At 38.3% G+C, this 14,911-nt stretch overlaps 3 protein-coding genes across 12 annotated transcripts in view; 2 read left to right on the top strand and 1 right to left on the bottom strand.

Annotated features, from left to right (window-relative positions):
* The window catches only part of RCBTB2 (RCC1 and BTB domain containing protein 2), a 37,911-nt gene extending 35,189 nt beyond the window's left edge, over positions 1–2,722 (top strand). For all 7 annotated transcript variants that reach the window (XM_057707735.1, XM_057707731.1, XM_057707734.1 and 4 more), the window contains one exon: positions 1,418–2,722. In XM_057707735.1, coding sequence (XP_057563718.1) covers positions 1,418–1,558 — 141 coding nt within the window. In that variant the 3' untranslated portion in view covers positions 1,559–2,722. The remainder of the gene's footprint in view (positions 1–1,417) is intronic.
* A 2,830-nt stretch (positions 2,723–5,552) lies between these two features.
* Positions 5,553–6,121, top strand: LOC130835772 (peptidyl-prolyl cis-trans isomerase A-like). The gene has a single exon (XM_057707605.1). The coding sequence runs from the start codon at positions 5,553–5,555 to the stop codon at positions 6,009–6,011; it is 459 nt and encodes a 152-aa protein (XP_057563588.1). The 3' UTR covers positions 6,012–6,121.
* A 1,683-nt stretch (positions 6,122–7,804) lies between these two features.
* RB1 (RB transcriptional corepressor 1) overlaps positions 7,805–14,911 on the bottom strand; it is a 130,873-nt gene continuing 123,766 nt past the window's right edge. For 3 of the 4 annotated variants that reach the window (XM_057707225.1, XM_057707226.1, XM_057707227.1), the window contains 3 exons: positions 12,860–13,002; positions 12,296–12,345; positions 7,805–10,179 (listed from right to left, as the gene is read on the bottom strand). In XM_057707225.1, coding sequence (XP_057563208.1) covers positions 10,106–10,179; positions 12,296–12,345; positions 12,860–13,002 — 267 coding nt within the window. In that variant the 3' untranslated portion in view covers positions 7,805–10,105. Of the gene's footprint in view, positions 10,211–12,295; positions 12,346–12,859; positions 13,003–14,911 lie in introns of all 4 variants that reach the window. The other variant, XM_057707228.1, reaches the window with a different exon arrangement.

Raw genomic sequence — 14,911 nt, 5'->3', positions numbered from 1 at the left:
GCACAGTTCATATCTCGTTTAATTCTCAAAAGAACCTTATAAGAATATAGGTATTATTAGTAGTATTTGTTCCAATTTACAAACGAGGAAGCTGAATGTCAGAGAGATTAAGTAAATTCTTAGTAAGCTAATAATTATAAAGCTGGAATGCAGTCCAAGATTGGAAACATTTCAAAACCACACATTTTACTACTATTCTCTGGCCCCCCCCCCCCCCCAATATTTTAAAATCAGCAGTGCTTATTCATTGATTCAACAAATATCCACCAAGTGCCCATTAAGTGCCTGACAGTGTTCTAGGCACTAAGGATACAGGAAGTAAACAAAACAGACCAAAATCTCTGCCCTCATGGAACTTTCTGGTAAGGGCAGTAGATAAATGAATACAGTATATGGTCTGTTAGGTGGTGATGATATAAAAAAGTAAGTTAGAGAAGGGCAGTGGGGGAGGGCCAGGCTGTGATTGAAGCTGAAGTTTTAATCATGGTCAGGGAAGGAAGTCCATCTCACCGAGAAGGAGATTTGAGCACAGATGTGGAGGCATGTAGGGAGCTGCGTTGAGAGGACAGTGTAGCCGAAGATCGGAGGCGTATCAGAGTCTCCGTAGGCTGGCCTGACTTTAGCTCTTATTTAGCTGGGACCAAAAAAGTGTCCAGTCACATTTCTGATTCTCAAGTTTGCAGATCTAATCAAGAGAACCACTACAGGACTGTGTTTTGGCCTGGCGTACATTACACTAGGCCAGAAGTCACCCATTTGTGGAGTTTCTCTTAGCAGAAAGTCATGATTTCTTCAAAGCATTTTCCCACTTCAGATTATTGAAGCTGTGTGTGATCTGATGAAATCTCACCATCCCAGCCTTTATCTTCTTGTAAAGGAAAAAGAACAGTGGCTTGTTAATGACTTCAGAGAAGCATTTCCCCGGATGACTATTTTATGGCTCCAGCTTTTCTCACAAACTCTTTACAGGTAGAACTATGTGAGTCTCTAGAAGAATATGAAAGAAGAGTGTTGTGCTCAACAGAAAGAAAATCTTTTAAACAATTTATTCAATGCATTCATGCAATAAATATTTGTTTAACAAACAAACAAGAGGAGTGTCATACCCTGAACAAATATTGAAAGTGGAATGAACAAGACATATAGGTGCCTACCTCTGGGAAGAAAAAGTCTCATTTTTTGCATTGGTTAGTGTGGAGGAACTTGAATGCTTTACTCTGTTATTTAAATTTTTACAAGCATAGATTCGTATTAGCTATGTAGTTTTACAACTGTTCTTTAGGCATTGCTGTCCCAACAGTTCTTCCTGTTGGCCATCAGATCCTTTTTCTTGCCTGTGTGTTTTAGGAATTTTTGTGCTATGTTGCGTTGCATTGGGATACGCGAGTTTGTTAAAAAACATTCTTGTCATTCCTAGGATTTAGAAGAATTCTGCTTCAGGTTTTGCATAAACCATTTGACTGTAGTAACACAGACGTCAGGCTTTGCAGAAATGGACCATGATCTCTTGAAGAACTTTATCAGCAAAGCAAGCAGAGTTGGAGCCTTTAAAAATTGATCCTCACCTGCAGGAAAGAATTTGTAGCATTTCCATTTTCCCTGCAAAAGCCAGAGAATCACTTCTCTTTAATAGTATTTGTGATGAACTATTGGCTGGATACTTAATGTTCTGTCAGAAGAAGGATGGTGGTCAGTCTTCCCCAGCTTCTGAAATCCACAGTCTATAGAGAAAGCATTAAATGCTCTGATCAGATGGCACTAAGCTCAAGGGGAAAAAATGGAAATGTCTTCCTGTATGTACTGTTTCCTCTTTCGGGTCACTTGAGTTGGAGACTTTTGGTACTTGGGTCTAAGTATATGCTATTCTGGCCAAATTTCCATATTCAACAGGCTAATTCCATGTAGGTAGCTTGACAAGGAATGCTGTCACTACCACACTTGCAGCATCCAGCACAGTGCCTTGCATAGAGTAGGCACTCAACTTATAAATCTTAATTATGCCCTGAGAACAGCTGTATTTGTGGGATACTGGATGAAGGAATTAACTTTTGCAAAACAAATTTAAAACAACTGAGGTTCACATTCTTCTGGTGCATCGTTCTGAGAAATAGTGGCTAATTTAGAACATTAATTAAAATTCACAAAAGGCCTTGGTAGTTAAATTGTCAAAAACCCAAGGGCTAATTTTAATTCTCTATTTACTCTGTCATTAATTACTCATAAGGGGTTATTGAATATGAAGTACTGTCTATGAATGAATGTTATTTCTGGGCTCATTTGCCTTAGATAATTGCATAACGCCCCTTACTTTTGTGTTGAGAGATTTGCCTCTGTAAGTGAAAACAATTTTGTTTTTCTTGTAGTTGACTTCTGTGTTAAGAGATTTGCCTCTGTAAATAAAAATGATTGTGTTTTTCTTGTAGTTGACTTTTATGTCACTATAGAACAGGTCTTTTAACTTGGCACAGTGTAAAATACTAGCCAAAAAGGAACTATACTTAAACATTTCATGGATAGCACTAGTAAGAATGAGATAGATTTATACTTTTTAGATCAAGTTACGCAACTGCAAATGAGAAACTGGAACAGGATGTAGGATGTAGCAGTGAGTCTCCAAACATGTATTTTCACAATATGATACTTGTGTAGAGAAACCTCTTTTGGAATTAGAAACCTCATTCTGATGCTGAACTATTTGATAATAAAGTGCTTATAGAACAAATGTGTGTGTGTGTGTTTTAATTCTTCAGAAGCAGCAAGATTCTATCAACCTTATGTCTCTTCGATATACACAAATCCATTTGATATAAGCTTATTTTTTAAAGCAGTTACTCAGATAAGGCCCCAGAGCAGAGCCTACCCTAAAACATAAATGGCTTCTAACACCTTCATTACTGTTCATATGCTTGCCTGTGAGTGCTCTGTATTGGTGAGGTCACTTTTGAGTCCTTCGTTTCTTTTTGTTTATCCATTTCTGCAGACCTTGTCTGGTAGAGGTAAAGGAGTCTGGATGCCTCCAGTTCTAAATCAGAATCCCATCTTTGGAACTGTATAGTATTTATCTTGAAACAGCGTTACACCATTTGTTTGCATGTTTTGGTAGGTTTGCTATTCTCTGCAGCACAGAAACGTGGTGGCCTGGGTATTACTAGCTGCCGTCAGTTCTCACAGTCAGACGTCCACAGGCTTCACTTCCCACTCGTCTTCCTCACCCTGCTACGCTCGCTGTCACTGACCAGAAGCCTTTATATTTTACAGTGTCGTCCCAAACCTTTCCTTCTTCTTTCTTGCTCTTTTCTGACAGTCTTCTGAAGTTCCTCAGTGCCTTTTTCGTTTATGAACTCATTTCATGGAAAAATTGGACCACCCTAAAGGGAACAAGTAAGTTTATTTAGGGATGAAAAATGGACTCCACAGTATGGGTCACCCCTCTGCCAGCGTACACGTTAGTATGAAGGGGTGGAGGGGGTTTCCTCTAGGTTTCCTCTAAGCTTTGTTAACATGTAGGTTGCACTGCTCTGTATCTCAGTGCTGCTTATCTCTGGGCACAACAGACTAATCTATGACATTTTATAAAATATAGATTCAAGGAGTCTATCTCAGTATGTTTAAGAAGCTCCACAAGTAATTTTGATGTTTAGCCAACGATGAGAATCACTGGTTCAGCCCTTAAAACCTGGGATGCCAAACAATAAGAAAGGGCTAATTTTAGACCAGTTGGAGATGACAGATGAGTCCTGTGATTGTCTCCCTGAAAAAACATGCTTTCTCTGTTTTTTTTTAGGATAGGCTGGCCATCAGTGCTCCTGTGTGAAGGATAATAGCACTTTATTCCCTTTATTTCTTTCTAACAGATGAGTGTTTGTAGAGCTCAGAAACCTTGCTGTGTAGTTAGGGATATATGAGAGGGAAGGTCCATTTTCATAATGACACTACATCAGAAATCAATGGATCCATAAGTGCATCTTACATTTTCTGTCCTCAAGTTTTGTTTCCTCTCTGCTGACACAAGAAATTCAAAGTTTTAGTGTTTCCAATAAAATTTCACCCGAACTTAGAGGTTTAGATTTTATAGGAATAAAGTAGCGTCCTCATCTGCTGATAGAAGTTGGTGAAGATACCATTCAATGCTTTTTAAAAAGTAACGATTAAATGTTTTCATCTGAGACCTGAAGAAACTGCCAGTCATCCTAGACCTTAACCTGGCGAGTTTTATTTAGACGCAGAATTCTTGACCAGTGATAATGAAAAGAAAGCAACTACAAACTACATACCCTTATCCATCTTATGAGTCCTCCCCGTGCTATTATCACAACAAACAGGTTGGGAGAATTGTAAAGAGAAAGGAAAAAATAGTGTACTGTCATTTTTAATTCAGTCTTTGCCAAAGCATAAAAACATAAACCATAATGACTTTCTCTCACTGAATTCAGTTAAAGTCATAACATTTTCTCTTTAGAAATTAAGTGATGTTCTTCTGTGGAATAAATTTAACTTTCATAGTAAATTGTCATCATAAGTCAACACTAAAGTATAAGTATAGTCCCAAAATAACGGACACAAAGAAGGATTTCTAAGAATAGATGACTATTCCAGCGTCTTATTAAAAGTGTTGTTTTAACTCCTTTCAGACATTATGCAGTGTTACTATATTTCTATTTAAGAACCCATACTTCTGGTGGAAATTTGCTACGTCTAGAGGCAAGGTTTCAGGTTGTCCTGTAAAACATTTATTTAGTTCGAAGGAAAATTCTGCTGAATAAATCCTTGCCAATGCTGTGTACACTATCTGGCCCCAAAATGGGAAACAAAAATATGCTTCTACAGGCAAGTGTCTTATTAAATATCCAGAGGGGAACAGAACTAAAATGCAGCAGTTCTCCCCCACCCACCATCTGTACCAAAAAACTGTAATAAATACTGAATTTGAACTTGCCCCTTATTATAAAGAGCTTTAATTACTGAAATACCAGTCTCCAGAAGTGATCAGTTTTCTATCACCCAGATTAAAATTTTTAACATTACAAAGGCTGCTTGATTTTTTTCTTGACCTAAGAGAAATGTAAGGTCCCCATCCCACATAAATGCAGTCCAGTGACGTATGCCTGCTGCTTCTGCTTGAACTTCTTTATCTGCCTTTCCTCCTTCAGGGACAAACATGCTGCTGTTCCACAGGGAGAGAATTTTACTACCCACCTGTTTCTGAGAAATCATACTACTTAAACTCAGGATTACCCCTTATCTGAAACCCTTGGTACCACATGTGTTTCTTAATTTTTGGGGTATTCAGTATGAGTATATGGTACATACATGTTACATAATACGTGACACCTAAGCAGGGCCTAGGTTACATCCCCCAAATCAGTGCATTAATGGTGAAACAAGAATATTCCCACCAAGTGGGATTAAGCCTCTCAACAGCTCTATGCCAGTTTAGATATGTTTTTGATGCCATGTGACTTTTGGCACCAAACACACAGAACCACTTGGTTTTAAAAGCTTTTTGGGCCTTGCAGACGCCGCCACTCCGGAGCCTCCCGCGCAGCCTAGCCATGGTCAACCCCACCGTGTTCTTAGACATCGCCGTCAACGGCGAGCCCTTGGGCCGCGTCTCCTCCGAGCGGTTTGCACACAAAGTTCGAAAGACAGCAGAAAACTTTTGTGCTCTGAGCACTGGGGAGAAAGGCTTTGGTTATAAAGTTTCCTGCTTTCACAGAATAATTCCGGGATTTATGTGCCAGGGTGGTGACTTCACACGCCATAATGGCACTGGTGGCAGGTCCATCAATGAGAAATTTGATGATGAGAATTTCCTCCTGAAGCATACGGGTCTTGGCATCTTGTCCATGGCAAATGCTGGCCCCAACACAAACGGTTTCCAGTTTTTCATCTGCACTGCCAAGACTGAGTGGTTGGATGGCAAGCATGTGGTCTTTGGCAAGGTGAAAGAGGGCGTGAATATCGTGGAAGCCATGGAGTGCTTTGGGTCCAGGAATGGCAAGACCAGCTAGAAGATCACCATTGCTGACTCTGGACAAATCTAACAAATATGACTTGTGTTTTATCTTAACCACCAGACCATTCCTTCTGTAGCTCAGGAGAGCACCCCTTCACCCCCATCTGCTTGAAATATCCTATAATCTTTGTGCGCTCACTGCAGTTCTTTGGGTTCCATATTTTCCTTATTCCCCTCCAAGTTTAGCTGAATTGAAAAGTTTATGATTATGAAATAAAAACTAAACAACAACAACAAAAAAGTTTTTTGGATTTCAGAACTGCAGATGAAGGATTGTGGACTTGTAATATATATATAAAGGATGCTTGGAAGGAACGCATTCTTTATAAGGATGCCTATGTAAGTCTCTTTTATACACTTTGTGTTAGATAAAAAAAGATACCTGCCTCCCCTGCCCCTCCAACTCCTTTTCTTACAACTCTCCATTTTACTATGACATTTTATGTTTCCTCAAACACACCATATGTACGCCTACCTCAAGTCCTGGCTTTTCCTCTCTGTGTTCTGTTTTACTCCTTTGGTGCCTGGCTCACTCGCTCACCTTCTTCAGGACTTTGCTCAACATATCACCTCAGCAAGTCGTCCCCCAACCACTCTCCTTGAAGTGTTAAAACTCCTCTCCTTACTGGCACTCCCTGTCCCCCTCCCTGCCATGTCTTTCTCCACATAACAATACAATCATACATACTGTATTCCTCATTTGTTTGTTCTCTTTTCCCGAAACTAGAATTAGAATGTAAGTTCCACAGAGAGGGGGAATCTTAGTTTCATTTATTCACTGTTATATCGCTTGCATTTAAAACTGTGTCTGGAATATGGCAGGTACTTTCAAAGAGGAAGAGAATATTATTTGTTTCCACATATTTGGAAAACATACAGAAAACATACCTTTTGATCCCCCCTACATATGGGCTTCTTCTAGACGCTAGAACTATAGTAGTAGGTTAAGACCAGCCAGGTTGACGCTGGGATGGTACAGACAACAGGCCAGCCGAGTAAGGCAATTTCTGATGGTGATGAACGCTGTTGCCCTTTCCAAGGAGAGTGGCACAGTACAGAGTAAGCATTCTAGCATGGGTGTCAAGGAAGCCCTCTGAGCTGAGCCCTGAAAGATAAGAAGAAGCCAGCTAAGCAAAATCCTGGGGGAAGAGCACTCTGGACAGAAGGAACAGCAAATATAAAAGCCTGAGATAGGGATGGGCCTGACGTCATAAAGCAAAAAGACCAGTGTGGGTAAAGCGTGAGGAACAGAGAAAGTAAAGTAGCCTGAGCCCAGGATGGAGAAGGAGGTAGAGGCTACTTCCCAGGCCTGCATCAGGAGTGTGAATACTTCAAAGAGAGGAGCAAAGTGAATCAATTTGCATTTTGAAGGGATCATTTTTACTCCTAAAGAGTGGAAAGGTAAAGAGGAAAGAGAAGTGGAGACCAGTTAGAAATCTTTAACAGTGCTCCAGACAAGAGCTAACAGAAGACTCAGGTTTTTATCTTGAGCAAGTAAGTGTTTAGTAATGTGAGGAAAGACTAGGGTAGAAACAAGGTATTTTTGTTTGTTTGATTTTAGTTTCTATTTTGAGAAGTTGGGTGGGGAGGACGGGTAGGAATCAAGAGTTCTATTGGCTATGAGAGCTCTGACCTCCGTGAAGAGGTCAGGGCTGCAGAAATAAATTTAGGATTCATCAGCACATAAAGCCCATTAAAGGCTAAGAATGGTTGAGATACTAGGAGAGAATTTAGATATAGAAGAGAAGGTCAGGGCACTTAATAACAAAGACCACATCAGACCATTAAGACTCTTAACAACTAATTTATTTAAAAATAGACAAACTATTGTTAATTGTAGAAAATAGTAACACAGCAATTTTAAATGTACAATTTTAACCAATACAAAAAGCAATAAAGCAATATCTGAAGCCTTATTTAAGAAATCTCAATACACGATCTCTGAAATTCCTTAACTTCCGACACTAATTCTAACATGAACTTATTAGCAAAAGACCCAGAAATGTGGTAAGCCCTTAACCTAAAAACTGATTTGTATGATACTCATGCAAAAATGAGGGAGGAAATGAGATAAAGCTTCCTAGTGCCTTTGTTATCAAGATAACTGTCAAAAAAATAAGTTTGCAACTTAATTGAGCACAAAATAAAATTCTGTTTTCTAACAAGACCAGATTTCTTTTTAAAAAGAACTCTGAGTTTAGACAAAATAATTTTCCTAAAAGCTAGTAGATACTACTACCTTAAATACCACCTATTTTAAATTATACCATCTCTAAATAAGTTAATCACACAAGATAGTTTAAATACACCTTTAGGTGTGTGGGAGGGGAGCGCCTCTTTTTCTAACGTAGCTATTTATTTTAATTTGAAGCTTTTGCACAATATCATAGAGGAACATTAATGCCTAACCCAAAGACCTTTCATTACCTGCATTTTGGACTAGAAATAATGTGGCTTTGAATGTGCCAGTGTTAGACCATGCTGAATTGAGAGAGAAAAAAAAAAAAAAAAATAGGACAACTGCTAGTTCAAAAGATACATGGAAGACATGTACCATTCCAGAAAAAACACACCCTCTTCCCAAATTCAGGAGGGCAGAATAACTGCTGAGATGTAATTAGATAACTCTCCAAGAAAAAAATTAAGGCTCCTATAGTTAACAGTCTGTTTGTGGAGTAAAATTATTTTGTATCTTGATTCTTCAGGACCCAGAAACGTTAGAAAGTGCACTTGGGATATACTGTATTAGGGTCCTCTATAGCAAAGCTCTAGCTGAACACTTTATTTTCGAAGCACTAGATGGGTACCTCATGAATTCAGTGATCTGAATGGTATAAAAACCAAAAGTACTAATAATAATTCTTTATTTTAAAGCATGAGTTGGATGAAGAAAAGAATCAATAAATTCTTACAAGTCCTGAGGTATGAAATCTGTATCAGTAGTATGACAGCATCTCATATGTTTATACTTTGCTTTGTTTGTATTTTAAAACTAGAATTTATAAAACAAACACATAGTACATCCATTTAGTTTCCATTAGTAAACTAAAATCTAGTATGTAAAAGTTAGTAATTTCCCCCTAGTTTCTAATATCTGTTTTAGCACAGGAATTCAGGATCATTTGGGTGAATGGGGGCAGTCAGCCAAATTGCATTTGCAAGACAAGACGCAATTTCTAAGGGTGTTCATGTTAAATTAAAAAAAATAAATATAAATTAATAAAAATAATAGCAAACATCACATACATGCCACAAGAGAAGACAAAAGTATTCAGATAGGCACAGGCTCTGAGGACTCTTACTCCCAGGGGATCCTGCCACCATTTGTAAAGCAGAGCAAGTATAAGTAAGTCCCCTACATGTGAACAAGTTCCATTCTGAGAGTGTGTTTTTAAGTCCAATTCGTTTGTAAGTTCCAACAAAGTTAGCCTAGGTACCCAACTAATACAATCAACTATATAGTACTGTACTGTAATAGGTTTATAATACTTTTCACACAAATAACACATAAAAAACAAACACAAAAAATAAAGAACACATGTTTAATCTTACAGTACAGTACCTTGAAAAGTACAGTAGTACAGTACAACAGCTGGCACACAGGGCTGGCATGGAGTGAGCAGGCAAGAAGAGTTACTGACTGGAGGAGGGAGAGGAGGCGGGAGATGGTAGAGCTGAAGGATCGTTGGCAATAGGAGACAGAGGGCAAGCTGCAATGTCACTCTCGCCTGACATGGATGGGCCAGGTTCTGGTTCCTTGCTGGAGGATTCAATTGTTCGCATCTTTGAAAGTTCGCATCTTGAAGGTTTGTATGTGTGGGACTTACTGTACTTTGGAAATGGAAACATCTGCTACAGTGTTTTAAATGGCAGGATTGACACAAGATTTTCAATCTTGTACAATAACAATGCATGTTCTAGTGGCTTAGGAATCCCCTGTATGAATACTCAACTGTGCTATCCACCATAAGAGCTAAAAGTATGTATCAAATGCGGCCGTAAACAGAACCTGGGAGAGTTCTACAGTCAGATCTGTGGGAGACAATGAAGCCGGAGGCGTACAGGGTGCCCACCAAGGTCGTAAGGGCCTCACTTTTCTTCCCTGTTTGAGGTATCCGTGCTATCATTCATTTTCTGCTTTTGCATTCGTGTTCGAGTAGATGCTAAAAAAAGGATGAGGAAATGTTAATACCACTGACCAGGCTGGTAAGTTGGTAAAGGGCTGCCACATATGTTATGCTCATGCCAAACTAATGGAGCTCAGGGCCTGGCAAAAGCAGTGGTTTCCAATTTTTTAAATCATATATTCCTATCACCAAATTTTTTTCCAAGCACATACCACTAAAGTATACATGTATTTATGTGTATGTGTCTAAAGTCTGAGACACACATACCCCAAACATTAAAAACTGATGGGATGAAGATAAATAAATACTCCAATATTTTCTTTATGTGCTTCCAAAAGGCAGTCTTACACCCACCCACCCAAGTGTGCTCCACTTTGTAGACCACTGTTCTAGAGATGATGTGGTTAAGTTTGGCACCTGAGCAAAACAGAATTCTGGGCGGTTCAGAACGATCTGCTGATGTGAGTTATTCTTCACAAAGCTAGGAATTCCCTTGTGTTTGGAGATGCGTTGCAAGTACTGCAAACACATCAGTTCATAGCTCATTTTATTAGGACGTGGACATTTTAAAATACATTATTAATTACAACACAGAGGAAAACAGAATGCTCCTTTTAAATTATTTTAAAATTCTTAACTTGATTTTAGAGGTGGGCAAGGGCTCTTCATAAAGAAGCACGAAGAACATTCACACTTGGTAAGGAAAGAAAAGAGTGACTCTAAGTCTCCCCTTCTGGCCCTAGCCCTGTGTGAGGATCTTTCTCTTAATACACTTTTTTTGAGGAAAGCTGAAGAAGAACCTGGAGAATTCTTTACCCTTATGGGTTAAAACTCCTGCTACTTCTCCTCAATTTCCCAGCTGCACAAAGGCCCTGAACTTCAGCCTGGCAGAGGGAATTCACGGTCATAGCTAAGTGTGTCACTGTGAAATGTACTGACTACAGCAATGGAGCTCTTTCTACAAGAAAACATACATGTTTTTACAGCTTTCTGCTCCTTTTAAAAATGCATATTTGTGGGCTCCAAAATGCTTCCATGTGTTTTTAAGGCCTGATTTTGGTTATAAGCTTCATGTCTTTTCGTGTACTGGGGGGAAAAGCTACAACTATTTAAAAGTTAAAACAGGAGTATATTAGTTGATGTAAAATCCAAAAAGAGATTTATAAGCAAAAAATTTAAACTTTTGGTATATTTAGTATCAACAGTACTCTTCAAAATAATACACATAGAAAAATGATTTAAAAAATCAAAAGTATTTTTAAAAACACTTTATATTTCAAAGTTAATATCTAAAGAGATGTACTGAGAGAAAGCCCCCTTTTAAAAAGTCACATTTTAATTGGTATTGTTCTTATTGATATGTCCTATGACCTAGGAATGACAGTTTTAATTCTTATTACCTCCTAAATATTTGTCTTCTTTCCAAGACCCAGCTCCATCTCCTGTTGAGGGGGCTGGCACCAGATAATCAGGAAATGTCACCCTCACCCTCATGGCTACCTCTCTGAGACAATCCAGTAGCAGTTAGTGCACACTCATCTTTTTCTTAATGTGCTTTCCATCTACTATACTTGGGTTATTCTTCCATAGTGTCAGAGTAGCTTAAGAGAGAATTCCATTTGCCTTAACAGTCCAAACTTATGTCACTCAATATAACTTGGAAAAGGATCCAGTGTTCTTTATCAACATTCTGATTTCCAGTAATGGAAAACTTTTGTTTGAAATTAAGTTCTAAAATTTGCAATTTAGGAAAGTTCAGTAACAGCAGAATAAGAGATTATTCTTTAAATAAGGATGATGATGTTTATACATGCTAAGTTTAGAACATTCTTCTTCTACTTAAAGAGTACCTCATTACAGTTCTGCTATCCTAAAATATTTTCTCATCACAAACCATTTGTGTTGAAGATGTGATTTCACTTCTTGGTCTTTCTGCACAGTAGATTTTAGGAAGGATGAAGATGACCTTCACTTTGCATCATACATTTAATCCACAGATGCTTGTAAATAAGACATTCTTGATTGAATTTTAAATGCATAAACAAATCGCTAATTGAAGAGACTTCTATAAATTTATTCTTTATAATGTGAAAAGGCTTTCTGCAATGTAAACAATTGTTCATTTACATAAGGTGAAATGATAAGTACTTACTCATTTCTGCCAGTTTCTGTTGAAATTTGGACTCCCCTGGGAGATGTTTACTGCAGATTTAAAAAATGCAAAATAATTCATATGTATATGTATAAATGAAAAGCCCAAATTTCCAATGCTTATGATGTTTTCAATGACTTTTTATACTCATTTTAGTGAGCAGCTTTTTAATTTCAAAGGTTTATAAATCAAACATCTAAAATATAGTGGGTCACAAATTTATGATCCTGGATATTTTTTTTCAGTGGTTCTTATAAACACAGTAGCATTTTTCGAGTGAGCATTTTAAAATCTAATGTTAATCAAAACTAACAAAATTTTATCAATAGCTTTGTAAAAAAATGACCAGATTTTTAACATCTGATATTTTCAATGAATTTCAGTAGATTTAAATGGTGCTTTTAACTTTGGGATGCAGTCACACCTGTTATTTTGAGCAATCTTCATAATTCCCAAATGAAACTGGCATGAGAGGGACTGGTGGAGGTCGGGAGTGGGGCTGGCCCTCTGGGTTCTCCCGATGACCGGCTCCGCTACTGTAAAACATTCTAACACTGTTCCTACCTTCCATCTGCTTCATCTGATCCTTCAATGTCAAAGCGCAGTTTTTTCAGTGGTTTAGGAGGGTTGCTTCCGTCAGCACTTCTTTTGAGCACGCGGTCGCTGTTACACACCATTTGATTTATTTTCTGGAACTTCTCAGAAGTCTACAAATTATGGAATTCTTTATTTTACATCATTAAATGCCAGCATTTTGTAGTTAGCAACCCCTAATTGTAGGTTTGTGGCGGGTCAAAAAATCAGGCAGAGGAAATATCTGCATTTAATTTTCTACTTTTTTTGGACCAAATAAAACATATGAAAAATTTTAAAATCAGACTAACTGCACCTAACTCTGCCTCAATTAAACACCTATTCTTTTCAAACCCTCTTGTGTCTTCCCAGGAACTGACTACTACTCCAAAAGTCCTAGTTCCTCATTTTCAGAACTTACACACAAAACCAGGGCTCCTTCTCAAAAGCATGCAAAATTGGAACAGCTTTCTGGAACCTTGTTTTTGACAGATTTTTTTTTTCCTTTTTAGAGCATAGCATAACTGGAGAGAATGTCTCAAGAATTTAATAAGAGGTGTCTAGTGAATAATAATTTTGGACTCACTTTATGGGTACCACGTTGACAAGTTATACAGCTTATATATTTGAAATCATCACTGATGTAGTATTTGTTGATGTCCTAACTCTTAAAGTTTTAAAATAAGATATTAAATATCCAAAAACTTAAGCATTTGAATCCATCCAAGTACTACTAGAGACGATTTGAGATATATATCTCCTGAGGGAGAATCCTTTCACAGCAAAGAAAGCTTTGGTAATAAATACTGAAGGGGGCACAATACCATATTTTATCCAAAGGACAAACACATGGGAACCTCTAGGGCTTATATATTTCAGAACCAGAGTGAGGTGAGTATCTCAGTGATGTGTATTAACATCTTTATTTGAGCTCAAGAATGAAGTCAGACCTTCTGATAGAAATTAACTATGACTTGACTGACTTGGCAGTGAGGATTAGCTTTGCTCATTATGCTTTCTTTTCCAAATATTAAATGAACTAAATTTCCAAAAATTAAATGCAAAACCAGATTTTGATGGAAAATATATTTAGAGCACATGTACAATATGATAGAAACAAAATTCTGTGCACCTATTAAATTTATAAGATTTTCAGTTATCAGATTTAAAATATGTTAGTACATATAACATTTTCTCAATTCTGTTAGAGGCTTTGGTAAGCAAAAAGGGTAAAGACCACTCCTCTATACCTATGCAGATCCAATCCTATTTATGTGGTCCACATCTCCTTTGTGAAGGCTGACAGCAGCAGCCTATATTGAGCTAAATGTCACAGTATTTACTATTCGTAACACACATTTTAACATTTGGTCTTTTAGTATACAAACATTTACCTTTCTCTAGTTATTTCATGTGGCCAGTGCAGCAGGCAGATGCTAGAATGGCTCCCACTAATTAATCCCCCTCTCCCTGAGTGAGGGTTGGACCTAGCGTTGTCTTGCTTCTGACAAAATCATGTGGCAAAAGTGATGGAAAGTCCCTTCCAAAATTACAAGAAGACTGACTTCCATTTTGCGTGTTATCTCCCTCTTTCCCCATTCCCTGTCTTGGAGTCCATGCTCTGGGAGAAGCAAGCTGCTGTGCTGTGAGTAGCCAGTCACCCTAGGGAGAAGCCCAGTGTCAAGAAACTGATGGCTTGGGCCAAGAGCCATCAAGGATTGGCCAACAGCCGTATGAGTGAGTCTGTGAGAGGTCGTCCTCCAGGGGAGCCTGGAGATAACAGCAGCTCCAGCTGACACACTGACTGCAGCCTTGTCTGGAGAGACCCTGGACCCAGCTAAGCCAGGCCTGTTTACTGACCCACAGAAACTGAGATGAAAAAAGGTTTCACTTACTAAGTTTGCGGGTGATTTGTTATGCAGCAATAAATACAAGTATAGGCAGAGGAGTGGGTGGTGTGAAACAATTAGTAGTAATGTGCACTGAATACAGGACTGCTGAATTCGTGATGGTAATGAAAGGCCAGCTAGAGTAGTGGGTTCC

The sequence above is a fragment of the Hippopotamus amphibius genome, chromosome 14, assembly GCF_030028045.1.
Source record: "Hippopotamus amphibius kiboko isolate mHipAmp2 chromosome 14, mHipAmp2.hap2, whole genome shotgun sequence".
In the NCBI taxonomy this organism is placed as follows: domain Eukaryota; kingdom Metazoa; phylum Chordata; class Mammalia; order Artiodactyla; family Hippopotamidae; genus Hippopotamus; species Hippopotamus amphibius.
Note: the sequence above shows the minus strand (reverse complement) of the source record. Positions and strands in the feature narration are given on the sequence as shown.

Coding starts and splice junctions, on each gene's coding strand:
- LOC130835772 (XM_057707605.1), top strand. CDS start 5,553: ATGGTCAACCCCACCGTGTTCTTAGACATCGCCGTCAACGGCGAGCCC.